This window comes from Sylvia atricapilla, chromosome 3, assembly GCF_009819655.1.
Source record: "Sylvia atricapilla isolate bSylAtr1 chromosome 3, bSylAtr1.pri, whole genome shotgun sequence".
In the NCBI taxonomy this organism is placed as follows: domain Eukaryota; kingdom Metazoa; phylum Chordata; class Aves; order Passeriformes; family Sylviidae; genus Sylvia; species Sylvia atricapilla.
The window spans coordinates 77,377,048-77,395,573 of NC_089142.1; the positions used below are offsets into that span (position 1 = coordinate 77,377,048).

The 18,526-nt window shown below is 49.7% G+C and overlaps 1 protein-coding gene across 1 annotated transcript; it reads right to left on the reverse strand.

The window, feature by feature from the left end:
* Positions 1 to 209: 209 nt before the first annotated feature.
* Positions 210 to 16,130, reverse strand: ABCC10 (ATP binding cassette subfamily C member 10). The gene is made up of 21 exons (XM_066315889.1): positions 15,931 to 16,130; positions 13,682 to 15,050; positions 12,296 to 12,523; positions 11,951 to 12,107; positions 11,119 to 11,255; positions 10,515 to 10,594; positions 10,205 to 10,376; positions 9,113 to 9,211; positions 8,702 to 8,891; positions 8,251 to 8,328; positions 7,681 to 7,872; positions 7,110 to 7,245; positions 6,538 to 6,733; positions 5,465 to 5,808; positions 5,136 to 5,305; positions 4,674 to 4,834; positions 4,001 to 4,254; positions 3,544 to 3,689; positions 2,989 to 3,086; positions 2,677 to 2,789; positions 210 to 718 (listed from the first exon to the last, which is right to left on the reverse strand). Exons 1-21 carry the CDS (start codon positions 16,089 to 16,091, stop codon positions 583 to 585), a joined length of 4,617 nt encoding a protein of 1,538 aa, XP_066171986.1. The 5' UTR covers positions 16,092 to 16,130; the 3' UTR covers positions 210 to 582.
* Positions 16,131 to 18,526: the final 2,396 nt, after the last annotated feature.

An 18,526-nucleotide genomic window follows, 5' to 3' on the forward strand; every position in this document is an offset into this window, starting at 1 on the left:
TGAAATTGCATTCTAGCCCCTCCAGGGGAAGGCCTTCTCCACTGAAAACCAGAGGAAAAGCAGCAAGATCCCCGAGTGCAACCTTCTGGGCTTAGGAAAGCCTTCTGGGAATAGAGAGTAGGTAGGGTTGTCTTTGTGCAGAGAGGGCACCACTCTTATATCTCCTAACAAAACAGGTGTCTGCTGAGGAAAAGGGGCAAGGACCTGAATGAACAGCTTCACAAGGATATTTCCACTTTATTTTACATTGCATATGTGAGACTAAGTCTCAAACTAGGAGCTACTGATTCTCCAGTGAGTAGAAAATCCCTCTGTAATCTCAAAGGGAAGCCCTTGGAGGGGAGCAGGATCCCACCAACCAGGCTTGCATAACTCTTAGCAGGTCAGGTCGCATCTTCCCTGTTAAAGGAAAGGCCACACTCCCATCCCTGAGGACACAAAGTTGCTGCCTGCAGGCAGGAGTAAGCCTCTCCCTCCACTCAGCAGCTCCTGGCCCTGCAGGGACAGGGCTGCAGGGCTGGTGTCTGAGGTGAGAGGAAAGCCCAGCTGGAAGGGATGCCTGGGCTGAGCCCAGCAGGGAAGTCACTGCTGCCTGCTGTGCAGGAGGTGCTGGAACAAGGAGCCATCTTTCTGGCTTAGGCGGGCGGGTGAATCCAGCTCTGCCACTCTCCCAGCCTGCATCACCAGCACACGGTCGGAGTCCAGGATGGTGTTCAGCCTGTGGACAGCAAATGCCAGGACACCTGTTGGTGGATCTGAGGAGAAGCTCTGCATTCTGCTTCCCCTGCTGTTCAGGGTGGCCCAAGACATGGCCAGCATTAGGAGCTGTGGAGGATCTCTCTCTGTATTCAAAGTCACAGTGCAGTGCAGCTCCCCAGAGAGCCTCTGCTCACTGCTGAAATGCAGCACCTCTTAGGAGTGCATTGTGATGCCTTCCAGTTGCTGGGCATGGCAGGGCACCAGGAGTGCAGAGGGAAGTTCTCTGGAAGTGAGGCTCAGGGCATGCCTGATTCTGGGGTTGTACAAAGTGTCTCCATCCCCGCAGGGATTATTGAGTTACTTTATTTCCCCCAGCATTTCCTCACCTGCCACCTCCCAAGGGCAGCAGAAAGTGTGCATCAGCTGTTACTCCCCTGCAGTCTGGCATCTATGCTACCACCACCGCTAGATTTGTAGTTGCCAGACAGGCAACCACACTGCACACTGCCCAGGTCTGCCCAGAATGCCAGCAGAGCAGCAGCCTCTGGCTCTGGATAGGGAAGACAGGACACCAAGAATGTTTTTGCACAGCCATGCACCATTCAGTGTGAAACTACACCCTACGAAGATGCAAGTCACAAGGAAGACACTGCACAGGATTTGAGCAGGTAAAAGGCATTATGGAGTTCAAGACTCTGGTTACACATTCATCTCCAAGACAGTGCAGGCTGCAGCACTGGAAATGACTTGGAGGGGCAAGAGACAAGTACAGAATCACTTCCCATCCTGGATTCCACCCCAGGCTGAATGGCATGGAAAAAACATGGATACAAAACAACCCCATCATCACCTCTCATTACTGCTCTCCCCCATTGCTCTTCATCCTAGTGGAAAAGGGGCTGGGGCCATCTTCAACTCAGTCTTGCTGCTTTGCCTTCTGCCACTCCTTCCTCTGCTGTTTCTCCTCTTTAATTACTCCCCCATCAAAGGTGGCCTCCCCACACCCAATCCAAATACACTCATCAGCCCACAGTGCCCTTGCACTTCTACTCTATTTATGCCTAACATTCCTAGTGTAGGAACCACATTCCCTTCACACCCCTCCTGCCTCCCTCCTACATGATGTATTTAACAAGACCCACTTGATTCACTTGCCAGGCACAGCCCACCCTGCCTGTCATCCATCACTCCCACACCTGTGCAGCAGGACATCAGCCCCTGCCACCTGCTCATTTGATTTTTATTTTTGTGGTAACCTCTATGCTTTGAAAACACCCTCCATACAATTGCATAAGCCTCCTCCAAATGCTCCTCCACTTGGCAAGAGTAAGAGCAGAGAACACCACCTAATGCTGATCCATCCCTTCTCTGCAGTATTCATGTTTTGCCCTCCTCCCTCTGGCTGCAACCATCCACTGATTCTACTCTTGATCTCTCAGATGTGGGGCAATCACTGTTGTCTTGTCCTTCCTTGCCAGTGTCTGTCTTGCTGGCATAAGGTACAGGCTGGGACTAAAACTCAGGAATTTGGAAAACAGCTATCCAGGAGCTGCCCGCAGCCCCTTGCTGCCAGCTGTCCTGCACTGCCCTCTACTGAGCCAGAGACACCTGCTCCTCCACGGTCTCCACATTGCCACTTTCCATAGGGTAGTTCTCCATTACTCCTTGCCCTACTTTGGCAGAACCACAAGGAACGATTACCTGCCCTACTGATCCCAGCAGGCAGTGCCCAGGAAGAGAAATCTGTGACTTGATGTGGCATTTTGCCCTTTGCTGACACCAACTTCTGGATACAATGTTTTCCCCTTTTCACATACAGCTGTTCCCAACACCCAGCAGAAAAGGCAAAGTCCAGCTTTGGCACTTGAAACACCTTATCACAGAGACCTCTGTGCTCAGCTTGAGGCCCAGGCATGGCATGTGCAGCAACCTCTCCCTGCGAATTGAAGGACTTTAGGCACAGAGGCTCTTCCATACCTGTGGGCAATCGTCAGAACAGTTTTGTCAGCGAAGCGCTGACGGATGGTCTGCTGCAGCAGCTGGTCTGTCTTCTGATCCACACTGGCTGTGGCCTCATCGATGCACAGCACCTGCCAGGGACAGGCAGTGAGGGGAACTCCTAACCACCACAGCAGAGACCACACTCCCTGCCCGAGGACAGCCTGGGAAGTCAGCACAGGACATCTGTTCCCATTACACCTCCAATTCTGCAGCACTCTCCTCTGCTGTCCCCAGACAAACACTGGCAGCTCACCCTCCCCCTTGCTCCGATGGAGGCAGTGCACTCACCTTGGCCTGCGTCAGGAGGGCTCTGGCCAGACACACCAGCTGCCTCTGTCCCACAGACAGACTCTTTCCCCTCTCTCCCAGCTCGCTGTCCAGCCCACCTGCAGGGATCAAGATCAGCAGTCACCTGCATCATCTGCACAGGGCCCCAAACAGCTCCAGCAGTCCAAGGTTTTCCCAGTAGCACACAAAATCCCAATTCTGCTCAAGCCCAGGCTTTAGGAACTGGAGCCTTTATGCTTAGACACAAGCAACATCTGGCACAGTTCCCTTAGAACTAAGGTCTGGCTTATCTCTCAGCTACTCGTGTAATGCTCACTGAGGCCTGGTCTCACCAGCAAAATTCTGCCACCCAATCCATCACCTGCCAGTCCATTTGCCTCTAAATGTCAGGGAATGCCACTGGGACCCACTGACTCGTTCCCACACTGGTTCTAGTGTGAGCTTGCCTAACCTATTCCCTACTGCATCCACCTCAGCTCCCTGCCTGAGCTAAGGCCGCCTCTCCTCTCACAGTACCCACAGTCATCAGCTGCTTCTCACTGGCTTCCATCTCACCCATCTGAGTAACAGCCTCCCACAGGTGGCACTGCTCCAGCACCTCACGGAGCTCATCATCCGTTCGTTTGCCCTGGGGGTCCAGGTTTTCTCTGATTGAGCCACTGAACAAAAATGGATCCTGTGGGATGATGGCCAGCCTAGATCTGCAAGCAAAGAAAAGCTGAGGGCTCATGGGATGGGTTCTGCAGGAAAGCAAAGATCTGCTATTTCTTTTTTCATTAGGTGTCTTAGTTTGCTACAAATCTTAGAGGCACAGAGACATGGGTCATGCATTCAGCCTGGTATCCTTAGCACAACTGTCAGGAAACAACAGAGAGACTCATAAAAAGCTGCCACAATCAGAAAAGAGGGTGCCACGACACTTGAGTCCTTTGCTCTTCACTCTTTACATCGGCATGCAGCCATTGACAGCTCTCAGCCACCATCAGCTACCCTTCACTCTGCTCAGCCATACCTCAGCTCCTCCAAGCCCACCAGCTGGCTGTCAACACCATCCAGGAGAATCTGGCCTGATTTCATCTCCACCATACGGAAAAGGGCCAGGAAAAGGGTAGATTTCCCAGATCCTGTGCGACCCACAATCCCCAGCTTCTCTCCAGGGTAAACAGTGAAGCTCACGCCATCAAGTGCATTAGGCAAGCCTGCTCTGTATGCCAGGACCACCTGCTGGAACTCCACAAGTCCCTCGCTTGGCCACTCAGCAGAAACCTTAGAGGGATACACAGGTGAGAAAGGGTATGATAATGATTGATTGTCATCTTCAGCATCACCTCCCCACAGTCCAAGCCCCATCCCCCCTTTTAGATGGTTGCTTGGCTTCTGAGCAGAACCAATGCACAGCCCACTCCCACCTCCAGCCCACTCCTAGGCTTGTTCTTCCACCACAGAGCTTGTACCTAGCACCCATTCTGCTTCCCTACTCCTTCCCATCACTCCAGCCTTCACCAGTTGCTGCCAGAGATTCATTCTCCCCAGGAGATATACTGGTAAAAGATGAGTGATCAAGGTGCTTTCTGTAGTGAGGGCCCTCCACCCATTAATTGGAACCCTGTGATCTCCCCAGGGCCAAGTGTAGGGCAAAGAGCCAGAAGATGGGCCAGTACCAGAGAAGACATTTGAGCTTTTACCTGGACCAGTTTATCCTGGGGCTCCATGGGGACATCTGTGGTGTACTCCTCTGTCCGCTCCACACTCACCATCATGATCTCTGTGTGAGTGAAACTGGAAATGAGGCCTGAGAGCAGGTTTGTGACAGACAGGGCATATGAGAGTGCCAGGCCCACAAGTCCTGTGAGGACAAAAGCATAGACAAGAATGTCACTGGCAGGGAAGGAACTGGCACCTTAGTGGGCAGACAAAAAAGAAACAAAAGTCAGAACTCTGAAGTCTGAGGTCCCACCTGAGGTTGGGGACACACAGGAGCAGAGACAGGAGCTGAAGCACTACACCATGGGTGACTTGCTAGGCACAGGAGGCAGGAGCTCTGGATCTTACCACAGTGTAGGAAAACGTGTAGCTCTGGGCTGGGAGAGGAGGAACTCCTTGGGCACAGCCTAGGAGTGGACATACACAAATCCCTGGCAGTCTACCTGGATTTCCCAGCTGCTTCTGGTGCTGGATGATGGCAATCCCTGCAACAGCAGAAATCACAACAACCCCAATCATCTGCAAGCGGATGTCCAGCCACTCCATCACTGTGTTGCTGGCAAAGAGGCAGCGCTGGTTCTGCTCCAGACGCAGCTGATTCTCCAACTCAAACCTGTCAGGCACACAACAGAGGTTTCCACCACTCAAGTTCCACTCCTGCTGCCCTAGACCACGGGCATTCCAGCCACCCTATAACCAGCCCCACACGAGGAAGGCCTTGGCCTATAAAGTCCAAGCTCTGTCTCTCTGGGTGCTCGCACTGTCTGCTCACCTCTTTGTTGCCCGCATGGCTCTGACAGTGCTCAGTCCCGAGAGTGTCTCTGAGAAGTGGGTGTAAATGGGAGACAGGGTGACACTGTAGAGGCGCTTGAGCTCCCGGGATGAGAATCGGTAATAGCGCTGAATGAAGAAGTAGACTACAGCCAGAGGGAGCAAGACCAGACCAATCCAAGGGAGGCCACAGGTCATTATCACCAGCACGCCCAAGAGCCCATACAGGTTGGCTAGGAAGATGTTGAGCATAAAAGGCAGGCTGTCATCCACACAGTACAGGTCTGAGGAGAAGCGGTTCAGGATCCGGCCTGTTGGTGTGGTGTCGAAGAAGCTGACTGTGGCCTGGCAATAAGGGAACCAGACAGTAAGAGCCAGTTAGCTGCGGTGAGATCCAACCACAGAACAGTGTGCAGGAGAGCAGCACCAAGGGGAGCAGATAAGGCCACAAGGCGGTGGCCACCACGACCCACTTCCTTACCTCAGCCTCCAAAGCCAGCATCCACTAGCAGCCAAACAACTCACGTTGTTTGCATGGTAAAAGGAAGCATCCCTCCTGATGGCTACTGAGAAAGCAGGCACTCAGACACCATGATGGCCCAATAGTAGCGAGGCAAATCTAGCCTCTAATCTAAACTTCCAATCCCCTAATCCTAATTCTAGCCTGAGGACCCAAGGAAGCCAAAAACACAAAGAAAGTCAACTGACACATGCCAGCATCAGCCCTAGATCTTGCTTAATGACTCTTTCCAATCTCATCTAAACATGAACTCACCACCCTGTAAAAGCTACTTTGACTTGACTGGCCCTCACTTTGGCAATACATCTAAGCCTAGTGAATGAACAGATGCAGGTGGGAGCCATAAATCATCCTTCCATGGAATAAACAGGACACATTTTGAACCCCAGCTCACTGGCCCCTTGTGCTGGCTGTGGTGCAGCCCTTTTTGAATACAGTCCTACCAGCCAATACCAACAAAAATCTTAATCTATCTCCCACACCCTTACTGCCAGCCATGAGAAGAATGTCAGCTTGCAGGAGCCTCAGCCTGCTCTGGACTTTGTGCCCATTACCTTTAGAACCCTTTGGAGCAGTCGGTTGTGAATGACAGAGGCAGCACGGAGAGCGCCTCTGGCAAAGAGGAACGCTCGAATAATAGTGAAGAGAGAGTTGGCCCCTGCAATGCTCCCATAAACTATCAGGTAAAAATTCACATCCACTGAGCCATTGGGAGGAGCTAGGGTCTTCTCCAGATCTTGAATGGGGGAACTGGAAAAAAGGAGGAAGATTATGAATCTGCCAACATCTTCCTGACAGTAAACTTACAGACACGGCATGAGAACCCAAGAGGACACTCCAGGGGAAATCAGGATACATTAACCTGATACTCCTGTTACACCCCTTTGGCATGTTGGGACAAATATTCTCATTACTATGCAGCGAGGGGTCTTCCATCAGCCCCAGACAGAAGCCTTCTGGGCACATCATCAGGTCAGGGATTTTGATTCTCTTTCTCAAAGCAGTCACACACATCCCCTGAAGTGAACCCGTCAGTTTATCTGTCCCCGCTCTCCAGGATCTTCACAGGAATGCACTTAAGGACATTTCCAGCTTCCTTTGGCACCTCTGGAACATATTCACTTACACAAGCCCAGAGGTAGAGAAGAGAAGCAGCTCTGGCGAAGGCAGAGAAGCTGAGTAGGCCATCACAGAGGTATTTGCTGTCTGGGATATGCTGGAGATCCAGTATGACAGCCACCAGTCCGAGATATTTCTGGATGCTACAAAGAAAGACAGACTACATAAAGAGAAATTCTACTTTTGAAACGGCAAATATGAAGCAGACAAGCTGAAGGGGAAGCTGCTGGACAACTTTTTCAGAGTCTTGCTGCTCAGTTTAGTCTTCCCCCCCGTCAGCACTAGAGCAGGAGCAAGGGAACAGCCTTGAACTGCAGCAGTGACAGAGCACTGCTACAGAGGTACAGTAATGTAAACGCAGCAGTAAGATGCCAGGTACAGATCTCACATGTGCCTCCTCCCTGCTGAAGTAGCTCTTGGAGCTACTTTAATTTGGGGAAGAGAAAAGTGGTCTTCCTGCTAACAGGGTGAGAGTTTAAAACTCTGGCATCTTTCCTTCTGGATTCCATGCAAACAGGGAATGAGACAAGAGGAGAGGAGTGCCTCGAGAGAGATGTGCTGCTGGGTCACTGATTCACCTTGCATCAGAAACAGTGAGAAGAGGATTGATATTGCCAAGCAGCTGCCCATTGCCATCCAGTAGGCCTTGTACACCTTAAAAGCCACTGCCCCTTCTTTCTTCTCTTCCTCCTTGTGGATGAGATTATTATTTTGGGTTGGTTCTTCTGCTTCTGTCTTTATGGCCTCTTCCTGTCCCTGTTCATTAGGTGCTGTGGGAATGAATGCAAAAGCAAAGGTCAGGTGTTAATTTCTTCCTGCAGCTGTTTCTAACTGTGAACACAACAAGTCTCAACTACAAGGGACTCTTTTTCCCCCTCCTCTTTCAAGACAGGTGCACCAACCCTGGCAGTTCTTCATCCAAAACTGGACTACAAGTGGAACAACAGGTTCAAATACGCTCCAGACCAATACCCAATGATATGTGAGCCTCCTGTCCTTCTGTGTATACACCACCCACATATCAGCATTGCCACAGCAGAACAAGATGGTGGGAGTTCTGCTCTAAGGCCAGCAGCCAACAGGTACAGGTTCTGTCTGGAAGGTCAGCTGTGCTGCCCCAGCTACCCTTAAGCTCATCAGGAACAGACCTTTATCCTTATGCCCCTTGTCTGTATCCCTGAATTTGGGGAAGGCTTCAACAAGTGGCAGGATATCAGCTGGTGTGCCTGTGAAGAGAGGAATGCAAAATCTTCAGAATCTGTGAGGAACAGGTGACAACTTTCCACCTTCCCACTGCCTCTTGCTCTGAAATGACCCGGTTTTGTTCCCTTATAACACTCTCTACATTATATAGCAACTGTACCCTTGAAGGCTCCACTCCATTCAGCCTGTTACATCTTTCTGCCTCATCAGCTCCCCACATCTGGGGCCGTCCTGCTTTATCCGTACATCTTCACGTTCTTTTCCACCCCATCTTTGCCCACATGCAGTAGTGTTCTTCTCAGTGTCCTCTTTTATCACTGGGTTCCCCACTACTTAATCCTAATCTTCTCAAGCCATTCCAAGACACAGGCACAAGTGCCTGAGAAGGCAATGTACCTGTCTTAACTATCCTGCCATTGTCCATCAGCAACAAGGCATCGGCCTTCTCCAAAAACTCTGTCCTGTGAGTGCAAAGGACCCTGGTCTTATGTTTGAGAACTCCGAAAATGCATTTCCGCATAATATGGTTGGCTACATCTGCATCAACAGCAGCCAGGGGATCATCAAGGAGGTAAAGTTCTTTCTCCTGGGAGGGGGACAAAAGAAAAAAGGACATAGCTGCTGGCCCTGCTGGAGCAGGCAGCGCTGTAGAGAAAAATCCAAGTGTCTCCATGTGGCAGCACCTTTCGACCAGCACCATGTGCTTTAAAGACATGCTGTCAGAGCTCACTGTACAGCTGAGTGCTTCCAGCATCTTCCTATTTGACTTGGCATGATCTGCCACACAGTAACTCCTTTGTTAATTACCTGGTAAATGGCTCTGGCAAGGGCTATTCGAGCCTTCTGTCCCCCACTGAGTGTCACACCATTTTCACCCACCTCTGTCTGGTCACCTGCTGGTAAAATCTGAAATATTCAAGAAAATAATTTAGAAAGGGACAGGAAACTGCTAGGGACATCAAACCAGGACAAAGGGGCCCCTCCTCAGTCTCTAGCAGTAATTTCTAAGGCTGACACCTTACCAACAATTAAATAATGCAACAGTCTGTACACTGGTTCTCCATACAACCAGCAAGCTTTTTTATGCAATGAAAAACTCTTACACTTCAGAATAGGATGGTCACATCTGAACAACCCATTGAGAGCAACTTCTGGTCCAAGGTAATTGCACACAGCAATTTTCTTTGAGAACAAGAGCTATGCCTGCATCAAAATTATGTCAGGGTCCTTCCAAACAGTGTTGTAGTTAAAAACTACCAAATTTCAGTACATGGAAGTAAGTCTCTTCTTCGTTTGGTAGCATAGGTGCATTCTACTAAATCTCAGATAAAAATCTTGCCTTTACAGATCATTCATAGCTCTGGCCAAAACAAACACGAGCTGCTAAAGCTTGGCACTTCAGAAAATCAGGCATCAGCTTATAAACTGGGAGAAGGCTAGCTTCCTACCATATATACAGCCAGGTTAACTGGCTAATACAGTCATAAACCTCAAATTTAGAATATCTGTCAGGAGTACTGACATAGCCCTTCCAAATCCCAAAGAAGTTGCTTCTAATCTCCCCCCTACCTAAAAAAGCATCAGCTGCTGATAGGTTCTGCCTAAAAAAAACCCAACAGTCATCAGCTCTGAAAGAACAATTCCTTTCCCCAGGATGAAGAGGTTTTGGCTCAGCAGCAGAAGAAACCACTCAAACTGCTACAGCAGTGACTTCACACCTTAAAGAAGTACTGGGCATGCCAGGAATGGTGGGTTTGGTAATCACAGCAACACTGTGTGATGGGACATTGGAAAACCAGTCCACACCTTGAAAGAATAAAGACTGATGCCAGTGAGGCTCAGGATGAATGCAAAAGGCTACCAAGAAGCCCCAGGCAGGTTTACAGTCTAGGCACTCACATTTAGGTCCTCAGAGAGGGCACAGGCCTCCAGCACTTCCTCATACAGCCTGGCATCATATTCCCGCCCAAAAAGGATGTTTTCACGGACAGTGGTAAACTGTATCCAAGGCTCCTGTGTGGCCAGGCCAAATCCTTGCTCCAGGTCACAAACATACACTCGTCCACCTTGTCTACAAGCACAACAGGAGTGGGTATAAAGGGCAACAAAGAAAAACTGCTGGCAGATTACAAGTTGGAATAGCACCGGACAGTGCCCATCTGCCGTGGCATGGAGGGACCAGGCAGGGAAAAGTCTTTAGGCTACTTACTTAATGAGCTCTCCAGTGATGGCTGCAAGCAGAGAGCTTTTGCCAGAGCCAACCTTCCCAACAACCCCCAGGAGCATTCCCTGCAAGGGAAATGAAAAGAAGCAACCTGATGTGCTAATACAGGATAGATTGTCCAGATTTCTTGAGCTGCAAGGGAAATGAAAAGAAGCAACCTGATGTGCTAATACAGCATAGATTGTCCAGATTTCTTGAGCCACATGTTGCCTGTAAGGAAGCTGGCTGCTAGGACCATCTCACACGTTCAGCAGCGCAGCTGGGTACAGTTGTCAAATAAACCAGACTCCTGATCTGACAGGACACAGATTTGCAAGGAGCATTATCTCTAGAGACCTGCTCTGTTCCCTCCTGCAGCAATAGTAGAAAGCAGAGAGAACTAGTTCGTGTCCTGTCTGTAAGCCATGGAAGCTCTCTAGCACACCTCTTAGCTCTGAGATATGTGCCCTATGCCTCTTGACCAAGACAAGATTTAGATGCACAGCTCCTAAGCTAAGGAAAACATGCCACCTCTGCTCCATTATTTCTAGTTTCCAGGATTTTTTCTCTAGTGCCATTTTTCTGTATTACGTCCCATGTCCTTGCTCACCTTTCTCACTGACAGGTTCTCGATGTGCAGTTGCAGACTGCCTGTGGATGAGGGCACCCTGGTGCTTTCCTCAACTGGTACCCATGAGAAGGCTCCACATTTCATTTCCATGGCAGTAGCAGTATCTGAAGGGCTATCTACAAGTGAAGAGCAGAACACCAAAGCACTGCTATGAGAAGACCAGAAAATTAAAGACACCTGCCATTCCAAATACCATCAGGTTTGTTCCCAAATGCAGAGACCATGGATGAGGCACAGTATGATGCCTCTGACCCAACCACAGAATGAGACTGTTGCCTACTGACTTGCCCTTAAACTTATACATCCTTTCTTTCAACTCGCCTCCAGCCCACACCAAACACACATGCCTGTCAGGGAGACAATGTAAGGATATAACCTGGTTTTATTATTGCTGAAGGCAAAAGAATGGCAGGGAGCTGGCCAAAGGCAATGAAAGAAGGACAGGGAGCTAATATGGCTCAGGAGAGGGGCAGCCCCTCAAGCCTTTCTGCCAGGTGAAGACAAGTCTGTTGACGGCTTCAGTATCAGAAGAGCTTTAGTCAGAGGACAGAGCTGCTTGTTCTACTGGGACAGTAATGGCCCTCTTGGGACAAACAGTGGCTTATGGCATAATGTTATAGCCTTGTCTCCTGGTTTCCACAGAAATTAAGAGAAGTCAAGTATATCCACTCTGCCTCTACCCAGCTGCACATCTTGAATCACAGGGTGACCACCAGCTGCCCTCCAGTACTGCCCCTGGGCCTCACACCTCAGCTCTCTGCTCTGAATGTCTGCTCAGAGCCTCAGGCCTGCCAGATTCCTTAACCGTTACCTAGGGCATAATAAGCTTCCAAGTCCTGGTCCATGAGTTCAAAGAATTTCTGGATTCGATCCAGGGAAACTTTGGCCTCCAAAATCGCATTCAACACCCATGGGAAGGCGTTGAGGGGTAGAATAAGCATCCCAACAAGGGCCAATGCTGTGAACACCTGCATGGGAAAGCAAAGAGCCATGAGCTGGAACCAGTACCTCCCTTGTATCTCCAAACAGCTTCACCAGTGACAGCCTGAAGAGCTGTGGAGAGACACGGGCTGCGTTTATTTGCCAGAGAAGATGCCTCAGATGTAGACTCTGTTCTGCACAATACAAATTGGAGCTCTACCTACTACCTACTCACCTTTGTGGCAGTGAGATGGTGACCCAACAGGACATAGGTGATGAAGATAGCAATGGAGACAACAACAGGCAGTGATGCCCACATGTACACGCACAAAGCATCCAGGTAACCGACGGCCCGTAACTTCTGCAGCTCTTTAGCCCGGCAGGCATTTATCCTGGAGCTGAAGTGCTTCTCCCAGGCATAAAACTTGATCACACGAATGCCGCATAGGAACTCTGTCATTAGCTGCAGGCAATGAGGAAAAGAACATCAAGCAAACAGTGCCCAGGCAGCCTGGGCTGTGCCTGGGTGTGCAGTTGTCTCCTGCTAAGGGTCAGGCTAGAAATGTCAGGAACCATTTATTGTTAACAAAGACATAAACTTAAGTGACAGCTACTGCAAACTTTGTGTTCATCCATCCCACCAGCTTCTTCAGCCATCCATGCTGTGTACAACTCAGGAAAAGGCAAAATACTACACTGCTTTCCAAGTGAAAGATGAACAACACAGGTGAAGGGACGTGTGGAATTGCTAGCTACAGCTTGGATACTATTTACTTGTGTTGACCCCACGGTGCCCTGAGAGAACACTTGACTCTCAGGCCTGGTCCTGTCCTGATACAGCTAGTCTGTATCCAGAGCCTGGCTGGTGAATTTCCAGAACTCCAGTGTCCCTGCAGGATGCAGTCCTCCCATTTCTGCTCTCAGGTCAGCATATGTAGAGCAAGCTGACTGTGTCTCTGCCCAACATTAAAGAAAACTAACAAGAGAGACTTTATTCAGCAAACTAGTCTTACAACAGTTGGGAAAATAAGTATTTTTAAAGCTGCCAACAGCTCTGACAGGGAGTTGACCTATGTTTCATGCTTCCAAAGCATGAGTGAAACTGCTGTCCCCTCAAATTAGAGATACAATGCTAAAAGGTGGGAATCAAATGTCTGACGTGATGAGGAGAGATGGCACTGCAAATATGGGAAAAGCAGTGGAAAAGATGACTGAGAGTGCCATGCCTGGAGCCATATAAAATTACATCCATGTTCATTGCCTTTGTCCAGACTGCAAGCCACTTTAGCATTGATGGCATCACTGGACCAATAGGATGGAGGCATATCCAGAGGAAGCACTGGGAGTCTTGCCTCAACTACTAGACACAAAAAAGAAACTTGCAAGGGAACCTAAATTACCCCAGGGGACAAGACAAGCATTAAAGTTTCACAGTCTTATGGGTGGTGGAACTACCTGAAACACTTTTGACCAAAGTCTGTGTGTGCATCCCTCCTGGCATTTTTCTCAACAGCTGTGATTCAATTAATCTGCCTTGGATCATGACTAGTGGTCAAGAAACCAACGTTCTGGGACAAACAGGTCAAAAATACAAACTCAGAGAGATACTACTGCCCCTCACCTTGACTCTTGTGTCCTTGTGTGTCAGCATCTTCTGGTTGTTCACCATAATGCGGTCAGCTATGATCTTGTTGATGGGCACGAGCAGCAGTGCCAGGGCCATGCCTCCCAGAAAGGCCACCCCCACTTGCTGGTACAGGAGGTAGAGGGTAACGATGAGCTGGACAGGCAGGCTCCACAACTCGTGGAAGCTGCGGCAGAAGTTGACCAACCTATTGGTGTCCGTGCTCATGAAGTTGACAATTTCCCCCACGGTGAAGCGGGCCAGGCTGGTGCCGCTGACTCGCAGAGCCTTGCGGTAGATGGCGGAGATGACGGCGGCCCGCACCATCAGCACCATCTTGTTCATCTCATAGCTGAACTGGTTCCGCAAGAGAGCGCCCAGGAAGGAGCCAGCAAAGAGCCCAAGGGCATACAGAACCCCATGGCTCAGGGGCTCCTGCCGTGACTCCATGAAGTTCACCAGCAAGTTCAGAAGCAGAGGACCTGAAAAACCCAGCAGACTGCTGGCCAGCTTGAGAAGTCCAAGGGTGTAGAAACGAAGCCCAAAGGCCGCATGAAGGACTGACAAGAGACGCACAGCCTCCTGGGCATGGTGTGGGCTGTCTGGAGCATCACTACTCCCATCACCTCCAGCAATGATTGGGCTGGTAAGAGACACTGTCTCCTCCTCTGCTTGGTGAAGAGCTGCCTTCTTCTGCCAGCATGAGTAGAACCGGTCACAGACCCTGGCAGCCCGGAGCTGGCGAGGAAGCTCATAGACATCCTGTGGCTGGTTCAGCTTCTGCTGGTAGCCACGCATCATAAGGGGGTTCATCCAGGTGTAAAAGAAGCGTGAGAGCCAGCTCTCACCATCTTCTGCCACTCTCTGCTGGTCAGGCACTGGGATCCCTGGCCCTGAGATGGGCTGGTCTTGTTGCCAGGAGTGATTGATGGAGAGGAAGTCTTGCCTCCCAGCAGTGGGGAAGAGGTAGCTGACCACATAGGCAAGCAGAGAGGCCAGCTGCAGACAGAGAATGGCAAACCTGGAGGAGGCACCGGGGTGGGCAGGGGACCAAGCTGTCCCACTCTGGCAGTACCACACCAGTGTGATGATGAAGGAAGGTAGGGGTAAGAGAGTGAGGAGAGCCAGGGCTGCAGGGCCCCTGGTAAAGCCGTGAATGGACCTGCAGAGCATGAGAAGAGTGAAGCCATGCACCAGCCATGCCAGGGCAGCAGTGCCATTGGCCAGCACTTCCAGGTACACAGGGCCCAGCTCCTGCTGGGAAATGGTGGCCGGGATGGTGTCAGCAAGGAACAAGCCAGCAAATATGAAGGAGGTAGCGATTCTCCACCCCCAGCTTGGCCTGCAAGGCACACCAGAGCCAGACCTTGAGAAGGAAAGAGCAGTGAGATAAATTACAGTTAAAATTCCACTACCTCTGAGTAAGTACTGTCCTTTCTTCCTCTCCTCTTCCCCATGTTAATACATCCACTCCTACTTAACCTTCTGGATACACCTCACTAGATCTGTAACTTTTTCTGACCATAGGGATTGCTAAACTAATTCAGGTCAATATAGCCGACTCTTCAGCCAATACCAGAGATTTAGATGCTACCAAACAAAAACATTTCTTTACAGAAATTTGTTTGCAAACTATGATATTTTGTGGTCAAATTAGACTCCAACCCTTGAGGATTAACAGAAAAAAAAAAAAAAAGTATATTTAACCGCTTTAACACAAATTTTGGATTATTAAATTCTCTGTGTCACATCTCTAATCCTTGATTTCCTTTCAGTGATGCTGTGCTTCTAAAGTCTGTCATCTATTGCCCATCAAAATATTTTCATTATCACTAGATTCTTTGTGGCCTTTGAGTATCAGTGAATGTTGTCATGTTTACAAATTTCAGAAGATGGTAAACAGAAAAACAATTGCATTTCTCTGAACTCCTTTTTGCCCTACATACATCTTCTATGCCACCCTGGATTTATATCCTCTTCCAGAATAATCCCAGTTTCCCCAATCTTTATTCACTGAAAAAGTTTCAAATTGCCTTCTGTGATTTCATGCCCACAATTCCCTTTATTCTTTCTGGATTCTTTTCTGTACACTGAATTAGACGGATGCTGACAAATATAATAGCATTATAATATTGCGCCATTCCCTAGTTACATATTCAGTACATGATAGGGAGATACAACTTCCACCCTTTCCACCCCACGTCAAGTCCATAATAATCAAGAGCCAGACAAGTCAGTTGTCATACCTCGGAGTGCCAAGGAAGCAGGCACTGACCACTGCAAGGATCACATGAGGAATCACATTTAATGTCAGCTGGTTAAAGCAATGGCCAACGCTGCCATGAACCCACACAGGGAGTGGATCTTCTGGACTGGTCCCACATAAACTAGCCAGGATGTTCTCCATACTTTCTTTGCTGATAATTCAGTGTGCGAGACAAGATGGCCTAGGGTAAAGAAAAAGCAGCATGAGGTAAAAAACATATGAACAACAGCCCCAAGATGGAGCGATGAGTAATTTATATAGAGCTGGAAGCAACTTCCTGGTTCATAGTCCAAATCCAGCTACTGTTCACTCACTAACATATAATCTACTTCATAAAATTATCAAGCTCTATCTTAAAATAAATTATGCCGTTTATTCCCTTAAGTCATCTCAGGACTGCAATGAATTTGAAGCTTTTTTATTTCCAGGCATGTTTATCCTCTCTAAGTAGTATAACGAAGCATTTTCCTTTTTATAGATAGGTATGAAAAATATTTCGAGCTGCTTAAACAATAACCTATTCACTGTATCTCCATGTTCGCAACACTTCCCACCATGGTACTCAAGGCAGCGGGTAACGCGGAACATCCCCCAGACGGCAGGGGAGGATGCTGGTGCCCACCCTGAGAAGCAGGCGGTACCTCTAAGCTACACACGACCGGCGAACCGGCCCCCTCTGTGTGCCGCCCCGCGGACTAAGGCACACCCGGGAAAGCCTCGGCTTTTATACCGATTTCTGCTCGCACCGGCCCGTCCCATCTCTAGCCCGGGGCCGGCTGAGGGCCACGGGCCGGGCGCCGCACCGAGCTGTGCACGCCGCCCGGGGCACGGCGGCACCGCGGCTGGGACCCCGGCACAGCGGCCCCGGTGCACGCCTGGGCCGGCGGCAGCCCGGGACCTCCCACGGGGCGGGCGCTGCGGCCACACGGCCCTGCGCCCAGCGCGGCCCCGGCCGCCCCCCGCCCGCTACCTCGGCTCCACGGCGGCGCGGGCCCGCGCGCCCCTGGCGGCCCGGAGGACGCGCCGCAGCCCCGGCAGGGGCGGGCATACGGGGGATGCGGGGCATGCGGGGGCATGTAGGGGCGTGTAGGGGCATGCAGGCCGGAGCGACGCGCCGAGCGGGGGGCAGGAGAGAGCCAATGGAGCACGCACAGCGCGCTCAGATTTCTGCCTTCTGGCTAAAAAACATAAATTACCCAAGCTAAAAAACAGGCTCCAGCCATGGACAAGGGTGATTTTCCCCAAAATTCCTCTAGTTCCGTTCTGGTGACCCTATCCCTCCCCTCCTTCTCCTATGATTTCTGGCTCACAGCATCTGAACTGTTTGTACACTGACAGACACAAAATGCACATTACAGACTTGCAGTGTCACCATGTCAACCAGCACAGGAATAGTTATGGGCCACTGTCTTATCCAAACATCAGCAGGTATAGCTCAGACGATGCTTTTACAAGCATATATGTACTTTCACAGGTACAGCATTCTTTGCTTGTAGACAGTACTACAAGATGAAAATTACATTACTATAAGAGCACCTTGCCACTAAACACATCAGTCTTCTCACAGCAGCAGAGGTCTCCTGGCACAGTGAGAGATCGTGATGTTAACCTAACACAACCATCTGAATAACACAGGGTAAAAATCCTCTCTGTTTCACCTGTATTGTGTTCAGTGACTGTCTGGAGCATGAACATACACGCAATCAAAATCCCTAAATGTGACAATCATTTGTTAGTATAAGAGTGTGTTGCATTGGGATGAGGTGAGTAAAGGCGCAACTTTCCAGATGAGCGAAAACAAACTGGAGAGGACACCCGGCTCTATCCGCTCTGGACTATCACACAGTAACAGGAGAGTGCTGTAAATGTCACCACACTACTGGGCAATTTTAGCTGCTACTGGTGATTTTTTATAGCAGATGTTCTGAATGCTTCAAGTGTCCCAAACCTCCCCCCCCCCACCGCTTCAGTACGCTCTTGTCAGGGAAAATAAGCATAGACCTGTAAGTAACTCAAAGGTAGAAAATTTACTTTCAATGTGCAGCTCACCAGAGTTACAAAAGCATTCCCTGAGCTTAGAGAGGTTATCAGTGGGATGCTGAGGAAGGAAAATATCAGTGACATTCCTGAGAAAACAGAACAATCTGCCTAAGAGTGTGGAACAGCAAAGATCAAGAGTTCAGGGGCTACACTGCTCTAATCGTAATTCCCTTGAAAGGAGCAGGAGAGTGCATTTTCTGCAAGTCCCTCTCTCTCTCCTCCTCCCTCCTTATTAAATAAGATTTTCTCACATGCCTGAAAGCAATCTTTGTGTGTCAGAGTTGCAAGGTTGCCTTTACAGCACCAAGCTACTCATACTGTACACTGCATTTGGCCAGTCTGCTCTTTTCCCCCACAGGTCATCCAAAGGTTTCTAAACTAAACTTTCCTGAAGAGGCCTTTAGAGTAAGTTTTATGCCCTCTCTGCTCAGGGAAGCTTCCCTTCAAAGAAAATGCTGTGAAAACAGCAAACTCTCAAAATGGCAAGTAGAGGTTGTGTGAGGTTGAAGCACTTGAGCAGCACACAAATGAAGCTG

Coding starts and splice junctions, on each gene's coding strand:
- ABCC10 (XM_066315889.1), bottom strand. CDS start 16,091: ATGGAGAACATCCTGGCTAGTTTATGTGGGACCAGTCCAGAAGATCCA. Junction 12,108..12,295: donor ACCATCTCACTGCCACAAAG/GTGAGTAGGTAG, acceptor TTTCCCATGCAG/GTGTTCACAGCATTGGCCCT. Junction 4,835..5,135: donor GAAGCAGCTGGGAAATCCAG/GTAGACTGCCAG, acceptor TTGTCCTCACAG/GACTTGTGGGCCTGGCACTC.